Raw genomic sequence first — 16,611 nt, forward strand, 5'->3', positions numbered from 1 at the left:
GGGAAATTGTCTGGTTCTCTGGGATGGAGAGTTTCCAGGCATGCAGGTGCTGCCCCAGGTGAGGCCCACAGGTGCTCCTGGCAGCCAGGCAAGGGCAGGTCGGGGCCCTGTGTGGGGACCCACAGCCACCTACCGCTGTGCGGGAACGTCCACCAGTGTTCCCACACACAACGGCATTCCAGAGAAGCCAGAAATCCAGATTTTCACTTGTAATCCCCCTCTGGGTTAATAATAGCAGAGAATTCTTCTCTTTATACAAGGGTCAAATCAAGTCCACGTGTGGGTCACATGCAGCCCTGGGATGAGCGTTTTGAGGCGTTGGCTCTAAATACATACAGGAGATAGGCAGTTTCCTTTGGCTAAATGGGTCCACAAATCAGTCATTTCACTGTAGGGTTTGCTGTTAATTTTGGCCCAAGAAACAGGGCCATTGAGTAAACAGAGACTCGCCTAACAGTAAACCAGCTCTTATGTTTGGAAGCCACTTCCCAGGATCAGTCACAGCTGGCCCAGGCCAAACACCACTCCCTGCGGTCCTGGCCCTGTCTCCTGCCTCCCTCTCCTCCCACAGGCCCCACTCCCCCACCTCTCAGCCCTCTCACCCTTCCCAGCCCCCACCCCATCACCCCACCCCAGCCTCAGTCTTCTCAAAGGTGTCCCCCTGCAGACTCCTCCTTCCTCTTGCACATCTCCTAGAGGGTCATCCCCATGGTGTGGGCCACACTCCAGTCTTCCTACTGGTATCCTGGCTCCCCTTTGCCCCCCTATAAGCCAGCCCCATAAGTTCGTGCTGCCCCTCTGCCCACCACTTATTGTGACCTAAAGTCTGTGCAGAACATGCCCCACCTGCATCTTCAGTTCCAAAGTCTGCCACATACCCAATCCATGCTCCTCAGCAAGCACCTGCAGCTCTGTCTGCCACAGGGCCTTTGCACATGCTGTTCCAGCACCCTAGAATTCCCTTCTGGTCTTTCACTTCACAGTTTAAATGTATAGCCTGTTCAGCCAAGACTTCCCAATCTAACAAGCCTCCTACCCCACCCCACGTGCACACCACCATACTCTACCACACCCTCTTCTTTATTCCCTTCATGTTCTTACCACAATCAGCAATGCTCTGGTTTATCTGCTGCCTTGTTTGCTAGTCTTTGCTACTTGATCACAATGGAAGCCCCCTGAGGGTAGGGCCATGACTACCTGGCTCATCTCCACCCCAGCTCACAGCCCTGAACCCAGCCAGCCCCACACTGGCCACATGATGGCACTCACAAAACACCTGGAACATGAAGACTTGGCAGCCTAGTTTCTGCCTTCACTTCACTACTACGAGAAACGCCCACTAAACACTCATCTCCTGGGGGGGGCCTCCTCCTGCCCCTCCATGGCCCATCCCCATCTCACTGAGGTGGGAAACCCACCCCCTTCCCTCCATTTCCTCACCCACCTACTGCTCAGCACCACCTCTTGCCCTCAGTCACCCTGTTCCCATCCCTCCCCCCTATTCTCCACATGCATCCTCACTCCCTCTGCTGTACACATGCTGTTCCACCCACCCCACCATTCCCTGTCCCCAAATGTCTTCAGCCCACCTGTCCAAATCTTGCCCATACTATGAAGTTTCCTCCCCGTACTTACCCACTCTGAACTCCTGGCACCTGGTGGTTTTTGAACCACCAGGTGAAGGCTTGACTGCATACCGCCTCTATTTCCATCATGCAACTTACTATCCTGTGATAAAACTAATGACCAGGATTTCCATTTATATCTAGTACCTCCCAGATACTGTACAGGTGTTATCCCAGCTGAGGCTGAAAGTATGCAAAGCAGTTCCCATTTCAGAGATGAAATGGGGGCGGGGGGGGGCTGCATGTGACCCACACATGGACTTGGGCAGCTCAAGGGGCTTGGGGAGCATGATGGTGGCACCACCTCTGTGTCTCCTCACTGGGCCTCACAGACAGACTTTCCAGTAAGTGAGCACTCCTGCAGGTGGGATTTTAATCTTCAGTGCTAGTGTTCCTCTTATCTGGCCCTAAAGCACTTAAATAACCACTTGAGGGGCACCTGGGTGGCTCAGTTGGTTAAGCGTCTGGCTTCAGCTCAGGTCATGATCTCTTGATTTTGTGACTTCAAGCCCCACGTTGGGCTCCATGCTGACAGCTCAGAGCCTGGAGCCTGCTCAGATTCTGTCTCCCTCTCTCTACACCCCTCCCCCACTTGCACTCTCTCTCTCTTTCTCTCAGAAATAAATCTTAAAAAAGTAATAATAACCATTTGTGATGGGCAGGAATATTTTGGATGAGTGGGCACCATCTCTGACCCAACAGGGGGATCTGAAGGGTCTACAAATGAACCACAGGAGGCTCTGCTCTTCTTTCATTTCACAAGGATGCCCTTTGTAAGATTCCATGGCTCTTTGTTTTTACCTTGGCGGTACTCAGCCCTGGTATCAGAGGCGGGAGGGGAAGGAGGAATGTTTGACGCAGGGGTCCCCCACCCATTGCCTTTCACCTGCATCAGTGACTCCCAACCATTCAGGAGGCTGAACCCCTCCCCACCATGAGCACAGAGTCTTCTCAGGTGACCTGGGTTACCTCCCTTCTGCTCTGTGTGCACGCCACTGGGGTGTGTGGGCCCAGGGGGCCAGACTGTGGTAGGCCAGGTTGATAAGAGCTGGGCCCCCCTGGAAATGCTCCACCCGAGGGATTTATTGATTTATTTAGTCATTACAGGGTAATGAGCAACTCCTCTTTGCCAGGCACTCCTGGAGGCACTGGGGATAAAGCAGAGAACTGAACAGGGCTTCGCCTCCCATGGCTTTTGTAGGAGGAGAGAGGGAAGGGAAGAGAGGGAGGTTAGTGGGATGGAATGTATGAAGGACAGAGAGCAGGGGGTAGGGGTGTGATGGGGAGCCAGAGAGCCTCCCTGAAGAGGGGACATTTGAGTACAGGCCAAAACACTGTGAGAGATTGCAGGCAAAGAGTGGCTATTGTATCTTTTGTTTATCCTCAGAAGATTCTAGAATATTTCTGGAGACTCAGCAGTAACTTGGAATTTTGAACTGAGGATGCTCTTCAGGACTAAACTTTTTTTTTAAAAAATCAGTAGTTGATATTTAAAGTAAAGCACTTTTTTCCCCAAGGGAAAGTATGTTAGTCACATGCTAGCATATTCATTAGGAAAAAAAAGAAAAGATTTTTGGTGAAGCAGAGAGAAATGGGGCCATTTTGTGGATGCCAGCTGCTATTCTTGCCCAGGGCTCCAAGGGCTGGGGTTTGGCACTCTGAAAAGGCCCCCTCCCAAGTTTGGGGGTAAGGTGTTGGCCAATACTCCCTCAGGGCAACAGATGCCCTGCACCTGCATGTAAAGGAGATGGGGGAGGGGGGCACTCCTTGATGGAGGCATTTAAATGCTGCCTGAGACAGAACAGACATTAATGAAAACAAGAAGCACATTGCTGCTTTCCAAGTTCTTCATCCACCTCAGCATATTAAATCCTGTAGGGCAGGTGGTATTTCCCCCTTTTGATGATGTGGGACCTAAGCCTAGTTATTCAGGAGCTGGACCTTGGTTTTCTGATTGCCCACACTGCATTGCCCTGGGTTTCCTAGGAAGTGCCCACTGACTGGTTTGTTGTGCTAGGGGGCGCTGAGAGGGAGGGCCTAGGGGACAGGCAGAGGGGGCGGGGCCTAGCAGGGGGCGGGGCCTAAAGACGGGGCAGGGGGAGGAGCTGAGAGGGAGTGAGGTCTAGAGGGCAGGGCACAGAGGTGGAAGGGCATTTCACCGTCGTGTCTTTCCACAACGGCTAGAACCATTCCCCAGTCTTTCCTGGTCACCTTGACATTTTTGCAGAGTATGGGTCAGTTATTTTGTAGGATGCCCCTCAGTTTGGGTTATCTGAGGTTGCTCCTGCTTAGATTCAAGTTATGCATTTTTGGCATTTTTATCTCTCATGCATTTTATTGGGAGGCTCATGGTGAATCTTTGTTCCATTACTGGTGATGTTCACTTGGCTTTAGGTGGTGTTCCCCAAATTTCTCCACTGTCAAGTTACTAATTTCCTCTATGATTAGTAAATACCTGTGGGAGATACTATGAGATTATGTAAGTGTACTGTTACTTTTCAAACTTTTACCCACTACTTTTAGCATTCATAAAACATGAGTGATAGTTGCCACATGGAGATTTTCTACGTCCATCATTCCTTCTGTATTTATTAAATGACTTACTACTGGAGGAAAGAGCGTTCCCGTCACCGCTATGTATTGAATTATGTATGGATTTATACCAGTGTGGGTCCATGGGCTCTTATTTCAGTCAAAAGGTTGTACTTCATTATTGTAAGTACTTATTTTCATGCTCAATTATTCCAGATAAAGCCAGTGAGAGTCCCTTCAAAGTGGCTTCAGTGTTCTTTTGGCAAGTTCCCATGTCAAAAGTAAACACTTACTGGCTAAACAAGATGTTCCAGGTCCTTCTTGTACTCTCCCTGCTCCAGTCTTGGAGATAGTCATTTCTCCAAGAAGCCCCAGTTCGCTTCAGTGGAGAACAATATTTAGAAGCCAATATTTGAACACTAAATGTACTCATTGGTGGTACGCCCTTTCAGTGGATAGAGCCAGGAAATACATGAATGTGTGCACATACAGACATACGTGTGCATATGTGGTAGACATATGACCCCAAAGACCCTAGCCTCCTGGTATTTATGCCTTTGTAGTTGTTGCATTGGTCCCAGCCTACTGTTAGTGATGCTCTTGGCTAGGAATGACCGAGGCATTCACCAGGACCTGTGTTATTCACAGCGAACCTCCACAGAGACTCTCCCTGTGGAACTAATGTTGTGTCTGGACCAGCCCTGTAATTCTTATTATGACTGCAAGATGCACTTCAGCAAAAACTAGCAGGAAACTCTGAGGAACAAGATTTATTACTCACAAGCCTTGAGTGTACGTGGCATACCCAATGGGCCACATAGCAAGGACACAAGTAGAGATAGAGATAGCAGATCCAGAACTCTGCCTTTATTAGTGTCCAAGGGTGGGGTGTCTAGGGTTTAGAGGGTTCACTCTTTGTGGTGAATTTCAGGCATGAGAGCAGGTATTAGGGCACAGGAAGGGCAAGGGTCAGTTCTCTAGGTTAACCAGCACTTTCTGAAAGAAGGAGCTTGGTGAGCGGGGGCAGCCTAGTTCTTTATTTGGCTGTTTTGTTAGTAGCTGTGTTGTATATCTGGCAGTATATTTACTCGAGATGGATGTCTTTGACATGAATGCCTCAACAGTCAAAAGCTGAATGTCAGGCACTCACATTACAAGAGAAAAAGCTTAATGTTCACTTACACTATAGTAGTCCTCTCCACCTGATTGTGGGCAGCCAGAATGGGAGACTCTTCTAATGCATGGAATACAGCTAAAGAGATATCACTTCAGATACATGGTTGTAAAGAGACCATGGCTTCTCTTGTGTGACTTTTGCACTCCCACTCTGATGGAGGTCACCCACCATGTTGTGAGGTTCCTTGTGGAGAGGCTCACATGACAAGGAACTGACTGAGGTGCTGGGTCCTTGAGAGGACCTAGATCTTGGCAACAGCCACATAAGGGAGCTAGGACTGGGTGCTCCCCAGTGGATTCCCTTTGGATGAGACCATGGCCCCACCCACAGCTTGGCTGAATCCCTGGGAGAGACAGAGTCAGAAGTACCCAGATATGCCACATTCAATTCCTGGTCCACAGAAACTGTGAGGTAATAAATTTTATTGTTTTAAGCACCGAGTTTGAGGACAATTTGTTATATTAAGCAATAGATAACTAATACAATATGTTATGTATACTTGTGTGTGTGTGTATGTGTGTGTGTGTGTGTGTGTGTGTGTGTGTGTGTGTGTGTAGAGAGAGAGGGAGAGAAGGAGGGACCACACCTGCCTCTATCTGGTCTTATATCTATCTCTCTACATGTTACAAATCATGGGTACACACTGATCATTTTAATTTCAGTCCACTGCTCCAGGGATTTGTTCTAATCTTCCCCACTCTCCATGCTTGTAAACCTTCTCCAACAATGAGAAACCCAGCCCCCATTATCCACAATATATTGATTTCTTTGTTCTGTCCTAGAATACACAGAAAGTAATTTCAGAATCGCTATCCTATGTCTCTGTGAAAACCTAGCCTACTCATGGGAGTTCAGTATTTGTTAGAGCTCTTATTGTCTTTAATTGAAGGCATATAGTCCAAACAATATGAACTCTGTTTTAAAAAGGGGGGGGGGCGAGTATGCTCTCCCAGCTTCTCTGGGAAGTGAGGAGTGATGTGCAAGAGGGAAACATATTTTCTTTCCAGACAGCAAATGCTCTGCTTGGCCATTTTGCCCTGGATTGTTCTAACACTCCACAGGATAAGGGCTGGGACCTGGGCTTCAGGGGTTCACCACTCTGAGGTTTTTCCTCTGAGTGGATGCAGCCACTTTCCTCTCATTAGTGATGTGGTTTTCAAGCAGTCATTAAATTACTTGGAGACAAAGGTGTAGTGTTGCTTTCTGAAGGCCCCTCGGGAAGGTTTTGAATTATAATCATTCCTGTTATTCAAAAAGAAGCCAAGTAACCAGCTGACTCTTAAGACCTTCCCAGAAAGGCTTGGGGAACCATAGGTCCTTCCAGAAGGATGAAAACCCTGATCAGACTGTCTCAGCATGACTAAGACCGGGGCCAGGACTATCTGTGGAGCAATGAAAGTGGCATTGGGGCCTTGACATGACCTCATCGAGAAGGGCATGTGTGACATGTGGTCATTGCCGGCACGCTCTGAGGAGACAGCATCCATGGACACAAGGGAATCCCTAAATTGGAATTGCTGCCCAGATGGGTGAGGGCCACAACACCCTCAGGTCACAGGTCACACTGTGACGCTCACTCTAGAGACTGTGGGAGAGTGGCCACGAACATGAGGCTCTGTCCTCTGCAGTTTCTCCAAGATCTGATTCAGGATTCTCCAGGTTTCACAAGCTAGGCCGCTCCATTTCCCTGTGTCTGCCCCCCTCCCTCAGAGATACACACACGTTATATACACACCACATTTTACATAGCACACATGCCACATGCATAGCACACACCACACATATTACACACATCACACATATAATCATACCCACTCACATGCACACCATCACACATCAGACCACACACACACACATACACACACACACACCATACACTCTACACCCACACACCACACATACATTGCACACACGCACAAATACATCACACAAGCACACACATCACACGTACACAAATATCACAACACATATTGAGCCAGGCCTCAAGGAGACACAGGGAAGGATGTTGGCACCCTGGTAAGGTGGACAGGTTTCCTTCCTGCCTCGCTCAGCTCCACAAAGCCACCCCGTACTGCCAACCTCCTTCAGCACATGTGCGGGCATCACATCCTCTGACACTTCCAGGGGGTGGTGACCCAGCTTGCCCTGGAAGTCCCCAAGCACCCCAAATGCTTCTCCTCTGAAGTCCCCAAGCACTCAGCACAGCACCTTGCACAAAAAAAAAATCTTCAACAAATGGATGTAGGTGAATGAGAGGTCAGGAAATGAAAAATGACAACAGCTAATTATTAGAGTGGCAGAGGTTTTTTTTCCCTTTTTAAAAACTTGTTTTATTTTAGATTTTCATTTCAGGAAAATTTTTTATATTTTTAAATAGGAATACCTTTATATAATTCAAAATTTTAAAGGAAGAAAAACCCAAAGTTTTAATTTTTTTAATATTTATTTATTTTTGAAAGAGAGAGAGCATATGAGCAGGGACAGGCAGAGAGAGGGAGACACAGAATCCAAAGTAGGCTCCAGACTCTGAGCTGTCAGCACAGAATCTGACATGGGTCCTGAACTCATGAACCATGAGATCATGACCTGAGCTGAAGTCAGATGCTTAACCAACTGAGCCACCCAGGCACTCCAAAAAACCCAAAATTTTAAAGAGAAAAATATAAGTTCCTGCACGTGGGCATTTATTGCATCTTTATTCATGTTTGCCAAAACTTGGAAGCCACCAACTTCCATGGGTAAGTGGATAAATAAACTGTGGCTCATCCAGACAATGAAATATTACTCAGCACTAAAAAGAAATGAGCTGTCAGGCCATGGAAAGGCATAGAGCAATCTTAAGTGCATATTAGTAAGGGAAAGAGGCCAGTCTGAAAAGGCTGCATATGTATGATTCCAACTATAGGACATTCTGGAAAGGGCAAAACTATGGAGACAATAAAAAGATGAGTGGTTGCCAGGAGGTGGGGTAAGATAGGGGTAAATAGGCAGAACACAGAGGATTTTTAGGGCAATAAAACTATTCTGCATGATACTATAGTGGTGAACACATGTCATTATACATTTGTCAAATCCCTAAAATATTCAACATTAAGAGTGAACCCTAAGTAAACTGTGGACTTTAGGTGATTATGAAGAGTCAATATAGGTTCAACTTTGGTAACAAAGGTACCACTTTGGTAGACAATGCTGATAATTATGGAGTCTGGGCATGTGTATATGGGAACTCTCTCTACCTCCGTTTCAGTTTTGTTATAAGCTAAAACTGCTCTTAAAAAATAAAGTCTTTTTCGGGGTACCTGGGTGGCTCAGTCGATTGGGTGTCTGCCTCCAGCTCAGGTCATGATCTCACAGCTCGTGAGTTTGAGACCCACGTCAAGCTCTGTGCTGACAGCTCAGAACCTGGAGCCTGCTTCAGATTCTGTGTCTCCCTCTTCCTCCCCCTGTGTTTGCCCCTCCCCTGCTTGTGCTCTGTCTCTTTGTCAAAAATAGATAAACACCAAAAAATTTTAAAAATAATAAAGTCTTTCTCAATAATTTAAAAGGTGTGTCCTCTTCACCCATCACCCATGTTCCCAGTCCTCCAGATCCCATCTCTTGGAGGGAACCATGTTAGCTGCTCCTTGTGAGCCCTTCCCAGTATATTATGTCTATTGTCAAGCAAGTGTGTTTTCATATTAATATTTCTTTTCTGTAACTTTAATGACAATACCCGAGAGATTATTCCATGTCTTACTTTTTTACTTACTATAGCTTGGTGATCATTCCCTATTGATACAGAGAGAAAGTCTTATTTTTTTAATATCCACAGAGAATTCTATTGATGATTGTTCCATAACACAGGTACAATCCCCTACTGATAGACTGTAGGTGATGTCCAGTCTTTTGATATCATGAACAGTGGTTGCAATAAATAAATGAATGTCATTTTGCATGTATTCAGGGATACTGATAGGGTAAAATACTAAATGGTCAAAAGGTATATGCTTTGTAATTTTGATATTATTGCCAAATTGCCCTTGTTAGAGGTTGTACCAACTTCTAGCTCCAGCAGCCATGTTATATAAGTACCCATTTCTTCACAACCTTCAATAGTTTTAATAATAAAAATAACATTCAGTGAAGCTGAGCACCAGTTAGAGAGTCCACTTGTAAAATTACTATGGTGTATGGGTGCCTGGAAGTCCAAAGAAGATGAGGTTCTTGATAGCAGACAAAGTCCTAATCGGACACTTGCAGACTTCGTTGGCTTTTCCAGTAACTCACATTTATACCAGGGCTTGTCTGGGCACTGGCTTGCTCCAGGACGGCATAATGCCCCCTTTGCAGACTTTGACTTGCATGCAAAGCCTAGGTTTTGTAGCCCTATGGAAACCATGAATACCTACTTCCAAGCCATTTCTCTGAAAAAGATTCTTAAAGAGTTGCATCCACCATTATTGAAGGTGTCTATTCAGATGTTTTGGTCAGACTTCCTGTTAATGATTTTTTTTTTAAGTAAAAGAATGAACTCTGATGATTGTGTGGGACTATACTGGTCTAGTTTTCACTTCTTTCTCTTCCAGGGACAGAAAGCTTGGATAGAAAAAACCTTCTGCAAGAGAGAATGTGTCTTTGTAATTCCCAGCACTAAAGACCCTAACAGGTAAATTGGAAGTCACACCTAAGACATTATCCAAACCAGCACTTGTTCACCAGTTGCCAGCAACTATTCTTGTACTTGCAGGAGGGGGAAGAGGAGGGAAGAAGAATGGCTAGAATCCATTCCCTATGGGAGGCATTACTTCAGCTAAGAAGCTTCTCTGTCAAGATGCAGGAAAGATTGTTGTCTGACACTCATCCTAATCTAATGTGAACTTTCATAACTAGGTGGGCCCTCAGTGTTCTTCCTAGTCTTAGGGAGATCAAGATTTCCAGGGTAGCTTCATGGCTTCCTGTTAGAGTTTCATAATGCTATTTAGGTAAATAGGTACCACCAACACAGTTAAGATCTGAATGGTTAAGTGAACTAGATATAACTCTATGAAAAGGTGTAGTTTGTACACAAAATGTCAATTTCATTCACCTAAATAAAAATGAATCTGTTGGGGCACGTGAGTGGCTCAGTCAGTTGAGCGTCTGACTCTTAATTTCAGCTCAGGTCATGATCCCTGGGTCATGGGATGGGGCCCCGTGATGGTCTCAATGCTGAGCTGAGCATGGAGCCTGCTTAAGATTCTCTCTCTCTCTCTCTCTCTCTCTCTCTCTCTCTCACCCTCCCCTGCTTCTGTGCCCTCTATTTCTCTCTGTATCTCTCTCTCTCTCAAAGTAAAAAAAAAAAAAATTAAGGGCACCTGGGTGGCTCAGTTGGTTGAGAGTCTGACTTCCGCTCAGGTCATGATCTCACAGTTGGTGAGTTCAAGCCCTGTGTCGGGCTCTGTGCTAACAGCTCAGAGCCTGAAGCCTGCTTCAGATTCTGTGTCTCCCTCTCTCTGTGTTCTGTCTTTCTCTCTCTCTCAAAAATAAATAAACATTAAAAAGATTATTTTTAAAAATTAAAATAAAAAAATTGTTTAAAGAAAATGAATCTGTTATAAACTAAACAGGAGGTCTTCTAAAGCCATGAAAGCGATCAGAAATGAATTTAGCTAAACCTTACCATCTCTGAGGACAACAGCTATGGGCTGAGTTTGGAGAGCCACTGAGAAGATTCACCCAATATGAAATCCATGCAGATAGGATCACTGACATTGAGCACACAGACTCTCAGACATCACCTAGGTCAGATATGACACATGCAACGTCAGCCCCACCATGTCCCCATGTTCGCCCCCTCCACTACCCCCCCCTGTAGATTCCTCTCCCTGCTTAAATGCCAGTGATTATCCCCCAAGTCAAGAAATATGCCTTAGGGGATAATGTCAAAGATCACGAAAGTCTTTCTTTTGTTGAACCTAAATGTCCCTCCTTATTTCAGTGGCACCCAGACCCTCCTTGATGGAAACTACCTATGCCAGCCCTCCTTAGCATCTGCTGTACTGCAGTCCCCCACATAGCCAAGTGGCTGGGCAGCAGAAGGAGCAGAAAAAGCTTCAGGGACTCACACATGAGACTCTTCTGTGAGCTGCATGGATTCTCTAGCATGGGGTTAAAAAAAATCCTGGAATGAAAAAATAACCATTTAAAGTCCCTGAAAATGATCCCAAGGGCCAATAGGAAATAGAGAAATATCTATACAAAAACAGCTACAAAAATTCAATAGAAAGGCTAGAGTTTGGGGCGCCTGGGTGGCGCAGTCGGTTAAGCGTCCGACTTCAACCAGGTCACGATCTCGCGGTCCAGGAGTTCGAGCCCCGCGTCAGGCTCTGGGCTGATGGCTCAGAGCCTGGAGCCTGTTTCCGATTCTGTGTCTCCCTCTCTCTCTGCCCCTCCCCCGTTCATGCTCTGTCTCTCTCTGTCCCAAAAATAAATAAACATTGAAAAAAAAAAATTGAAAGGCTAGAGTTTGTGGTATTTGAAGCATGAGAGCTCTGTCCCTTCCCCTTCCTGGCTCAGTAAGATCAAACTACATCTAAAGGAAGCAGAAGGAAATATTAAATAAAATGGAATAAAATAGAAAATTTTGAAACAATAGAGAAAAATCAATGTAACCAAAAGCTATTTCTTGGAAAAGATCAACAAAATTGACAAACCTTTAGGTAGACTGATGAAGAATTCAAATTACTAGAATCAGAAATGAAAAGATATTACTACCAATCTTACAGAAACAGAAAGGAATACTAATTTATACACTAATTACAATAAATTAAATAACTTAGGTGAAATGGACAAATTCCTAGGAAGACACGAATTACTAGACCAATTCAAGAAGAAATATAAATCTAAATAGACCTATACGAAATTAAGACATAGGATTAGTATCAAAAGTGACCCACAAAGAAAAGCTTAGGTCCAGATGACTTCACTGCTGAATTGTACTAAATATTTTTCAAAGAATTACACAAATAATCACAAAAATGTCAAAAAAATAGAAGATGAGAAAACATTCCTCAACTCAGTTCCTGGTTTCATGAGGCCAGTACTACCTGTATATTAAAACCAAAGACACCACACAAAAAGAAAACTACATAACAATATCTTTTGTGAGTATGGATGCAGAAATCCTGAACAAATACTATCAAACCAAATATAGCAACATATAAAAACATAATCAACTGGGATTTATCCCAGGGATGCAAAGTTGGTTTCACATCAGAAAATCAACTAATGCAATACATCACATAAATAGAATAAAAACAAAAATAACATAATCATCTCAACTGACAAAAAAGCATTTGGTAAAATTCAACACCTTTTATGATTAAAAATTGAGGAATTTCTTCAATCTAATAAAGGACATCTATGAAAATCCACAGTTATCATCATACTTAATGGTGAATGATTGGATGCTTTGTCTCTAATATCAGAGATAAGGATGTCCACTCTCACCACTTCTATCCAAAACTGTACTAGAGGTCTTAGCCAAGGAAATTAGGATAAAGAAATAAAAGGCACCCATAGTGGAAAAGAAAAAGTAGCTATCTTTATTGGCAGATGACATAATGTTGTATATAGAAAACCCTAAGGAATCACTAAAAAAAAAAATTCTTGTAACTAGTAAGCAAGTTCAGCAAGGTTGAAGTGTAAAATAAAAATCAGTAAACAAAAATTATGTTTATATCTATCTACTTGCAATGAACAATGAAATAAAATGAAACTAACAAAACAATTCCATGTACAATATCATCAAAAAGAAAAAGATACTTTGGAATAAACTTAGAAAAGTAGTGCAAAACCTATACTCTGAAAAGTGCAAAACACTGTTGAAAGAAATTAACAAAGATCCAAATAATTGGAAAAACAGCCCATGTTCATGGATCAGAAGAGTTAACATTGTTAACAATATTCACAAATTGATCTACAGATTCAGTGCAGTCCATATCAGAATCCCAGCTTGCTTCTTTGCAAAAATTGACAAGCAGACTGATATGGAATTGCAAGGGATACAGAATAGCCAAAGCAATATCATTTAAAAAAAAAAAAAGAACAAAGTAGGAAGACTCACATGCTACTTGATTTCAAAACTTACTACAAAGCTACAGTAATCAAAGTAGTATGGTACTGGCATAAGGATAGACATACAGGAAAATGGAATAAAATCAGGAGTCCATAAATAACCATACATTTGTAGACAATTGATGTTTCAGCAAGGTTACCAAAACAGAGAAAGAATAGTCTCTTCATCAAATGGTGTGGAAACAACTGCGTATCATGATGCAAAGAATGTATTTAGACCCCCACCTCACACCATATATAAAAATTAGCTCAAAGTGTATCAAAAACCTAGGGGCACCTGGTTGGCTCAGTCTCTTAAGCATCTGACTCCTGATTTCAGCTCAGGTCATGATTTCACAGTCGGGATGGAGGCTCACTTTGGGCTCTGCTCTGGGAATGGAGCCTGCTTAAGATTCTCTCCCTCACCCTCTGTCCCTCCCCAGCTCAGGCTCTCTCTAAAATTAAAAAAAAAAAACTGGGGCACCTGGGTGGCTCAGTCGGTTGGGCATTCGACTTCAGCACAGGTCATGATCTCGCAGTCAGTGAGTTCAAGCCCTACATCGGGCCCTGTGCTGACAGCTCAGAGCCTGGAGCCTGCTTCGAATTCTGTGTCTCCCTCTCTCTCTGCTCCTCCCCTGCTAGCACTCTGTCTCTCAAAAATGAATAAAATGTAAAAAAAAAAAAAAAAACTATCAAAAACATAAATGTAGGGGCTTAAACTATAAAACTCTTAGACAAAAACATAGGAGCAAATCTTCATGACTTTGGATTTAGCAAGAGATTCTTAAATTTGACAATGAAAGTATAAGCAGAAAAAGGACTATATTTTCAAGGTTACTAATGTAGAGAAATGTTTTATTAAGCAACAGAATTCAACAATTTGAAAATTCCTGGAAGATCAATTCTGTCTGTATCAGGAGGGCATGATTACACTTTGTCACAGCATGTTTGATAATTGCTGCCCATGTTGATGTTTTCAACACATCAAAAAAGAGTTAAAATATATGCAGTACAGAAGGGCAACTATCCAATGTGTTTTAAATGGACTGGTATGTAAATAGATATAAGTTGATTATCTGGAAAAGGCCATCATAAGGGACATTTCTATCCTTAACAGAGCCATATAAGGAAAGTGTTAGTCTGCCCCTGTTCAGGTGCTACCCTCCTGTTGAGTTTAACTCCTCTTAAGGAGGAAAATGTTACAGAAAGACTGTTTTGTCCTTGTTTTCAGGTGTTGTTGTGGCCAGCTTACCAACCAGCATATCCCCCCTCTGCCAAGTGTAACATCCAGCAAAAATGAAGAGGAAAATAAACAGGTGGAGACTCAGCCCGAAAAATGGTCTGTCAGCAAACACACCCAGACCTACCCAACAGATTCCTATGGAACTCTTGAATTCCAGGGTGGTGGATACTCCAATAAAGCCATGGTAAGACAGGCTTTAAAAAGGGATGCCACTGTGTAAGCTCACAGTCTCTATCAGAGGCCCAGTCTCCCAGCTCCCCAGACTGCAGACACCTGGGTCTTCTTTCAGGGTGTGACTCAGTCTTCCTAGATATTTCATCGCAAAGGGAAGAAATATAACTGCACACTCAACTTTTTAGCCATGAGATTTGGAAACTGAGCAATCTTATAAAGAGCACGTAGTGTCACTAAGTTCATACCAGAATTGTGAATCTACAAATCATGCAACCATACTCATCACTGAGTGATGAGTGAGAAATTACGCTATTTGTTTTTTGAGGTTGTTTGGGGTTTGCTTTTGTTTTTTATAACTGTGAACCTTCCACTCCCCCTTGAATGGGTTAGGAGTGTCTGGAAATATTTCCGTCTGAAGTTCATCCACAGCCTCCCTGGGCCTGCATTCAGCTGGCCCAAGAAGACTAAGGTCTTTCACATTTTCACGTAAACAGGGAGTGCCCTCTGCCTTTCAGATGAGCCCTGCCAGAGAGGGGAGGCGTCAGCACTGTGATCCCTTTCAGCTAATTCTGAATAATACTCCCACATGTCCAGTCAGATCGTTTTTGCAATTTCATTTTATTCCACTGGCCCAATGTCATTGTACAAATAAAATTCAGTTGCGTTCCAAATAGCACAACAGAGTCTTCTGGAATGGCACCCTACATATCAGCATGGACACAAAGAAGCTGTTCATAGGGGCAAAGGCATCTGACCATTCATTTCTCCTTCACCTTGGGGGGTGGTCAAATCCAGAGATTAACCCAGGATCCCCATTGTCAGCACCAACACCATGTGGCCAGTGAGCACTCCCCCCTCAACAATGCCCTGTCTAACCTCTGGAGACATAGTTCTAGCTGGGCCTCTTTGGAATTGATTTTTTCAAGATTGAGGGTTGCCAGGTAAAACACAGGACACCCAGCTGTATTTGGATTTCAGATAAACAACAGATAATTTTTTAGTATAAGCATGTGCCAAATATTGCATAGGTCATACTTACGATAAAACATTTTTCAATGTTCACATAAAATTCAAATTTAACTGGGTGTCCTATATTTTTATCTGCTAAATCTGGCAACTCTTCCAAAGTTCCTTTCCCTCACTTAGCCACAGACTCACACAGAAGGACATAAAGCCAAAACCAAAAGTGGTTGGACACGAACAGTAACCCTGTTCCCCTGTGATACAAGAGGAAAACCAAGAACAGGTACGAGCAACACGTACTCTTTTGCAGTATATCCGTGTATCCTATGACACCAAGCCAGATTCTCTGCTTCATCTCATGGTTAAAGACTGGCAGCTGGAACTCCCCAAGCTCTTAATATCTGTGCACGGAGGCCTCCAGAACTTTGAGATGCAACCCAAGCTGAAACAGGTCTTTGGAAAAGGTCTGATCAAAGCCGCCATGACCACTGGGGCCTGGATTTTCACAGGGGGCGTCAGTACGGGTAAGAGCAGGCCCCTCCCCTTCCTGTAAACATACAAACCCAGAACTCATTATAGTTCCCAAAGAGTTGTTAAATAATTAAGATCAAAAAAACAAAACATATTGCAACCTGACAATATTTATGACAGAAGTGAAATCTTTGTCCAGTAGCTTATTTTTTTATTTTTATATTTTAGTGACAATGGTCAACATTTCCAGCACCCACGATGTGCCATTCCTCGAACTGAGTCCTGTACAAGCCTTGTTCTCACTGAGGCCGTTGACAATCCTTTTTGCCCTCCTATGGGAGAGGAAACAGAGG

The 16,611-nt window shown here is 43.9% G+C and overlaps 1 protein-coding gene across 1 annotated transcript in view; it reads left to right on the plus strand.

Annotated features, from left to right (window-relative positions):
• Window positions 1-16,611, plus strand: part of TRPM1 (transient receptor potential cation channel subfamily M member 1) — a 94,939-nt gene that overhangs the window by 16,096 nt on the left and 62,232 nt on the right. The window contains exons 3-5 of the mRNA XM_047086677.1: window positions 9,900-9,979; window positions 14,639-14,834; window positions 16,098-16,311. Of these exons, the coding sequence (XP_046942633.1) occupies window positions 9,900-9,979; window positions 14,639-14,834; window positions 16,098-16,311 (490 nt within the window). The remainder of the gene's footprint in view (window positions 1-9,899; window positions 9,980-14,638; window positions 14,835-16,097; window positions 16,312-16,611) is intronic.

The sequence above is a fragment of the Lynx rufus genome, unplaced genomic scaffold, assembly GCF_022079265.1.
Source record: "Lynx rufus isolate CCGP_SWC_20201006 ecotype Redwood Valley unplaced genomic scaffold, mLynRuf1.p SCAF_21, whole genome shotgun sequence".
Taxonomy (NCBI): domain Eukaryota; kingdom Metazoa; phylum Chordata; class Mammalia; order Carnivora; family Felidae; genus Lynx; species Lynx rufus.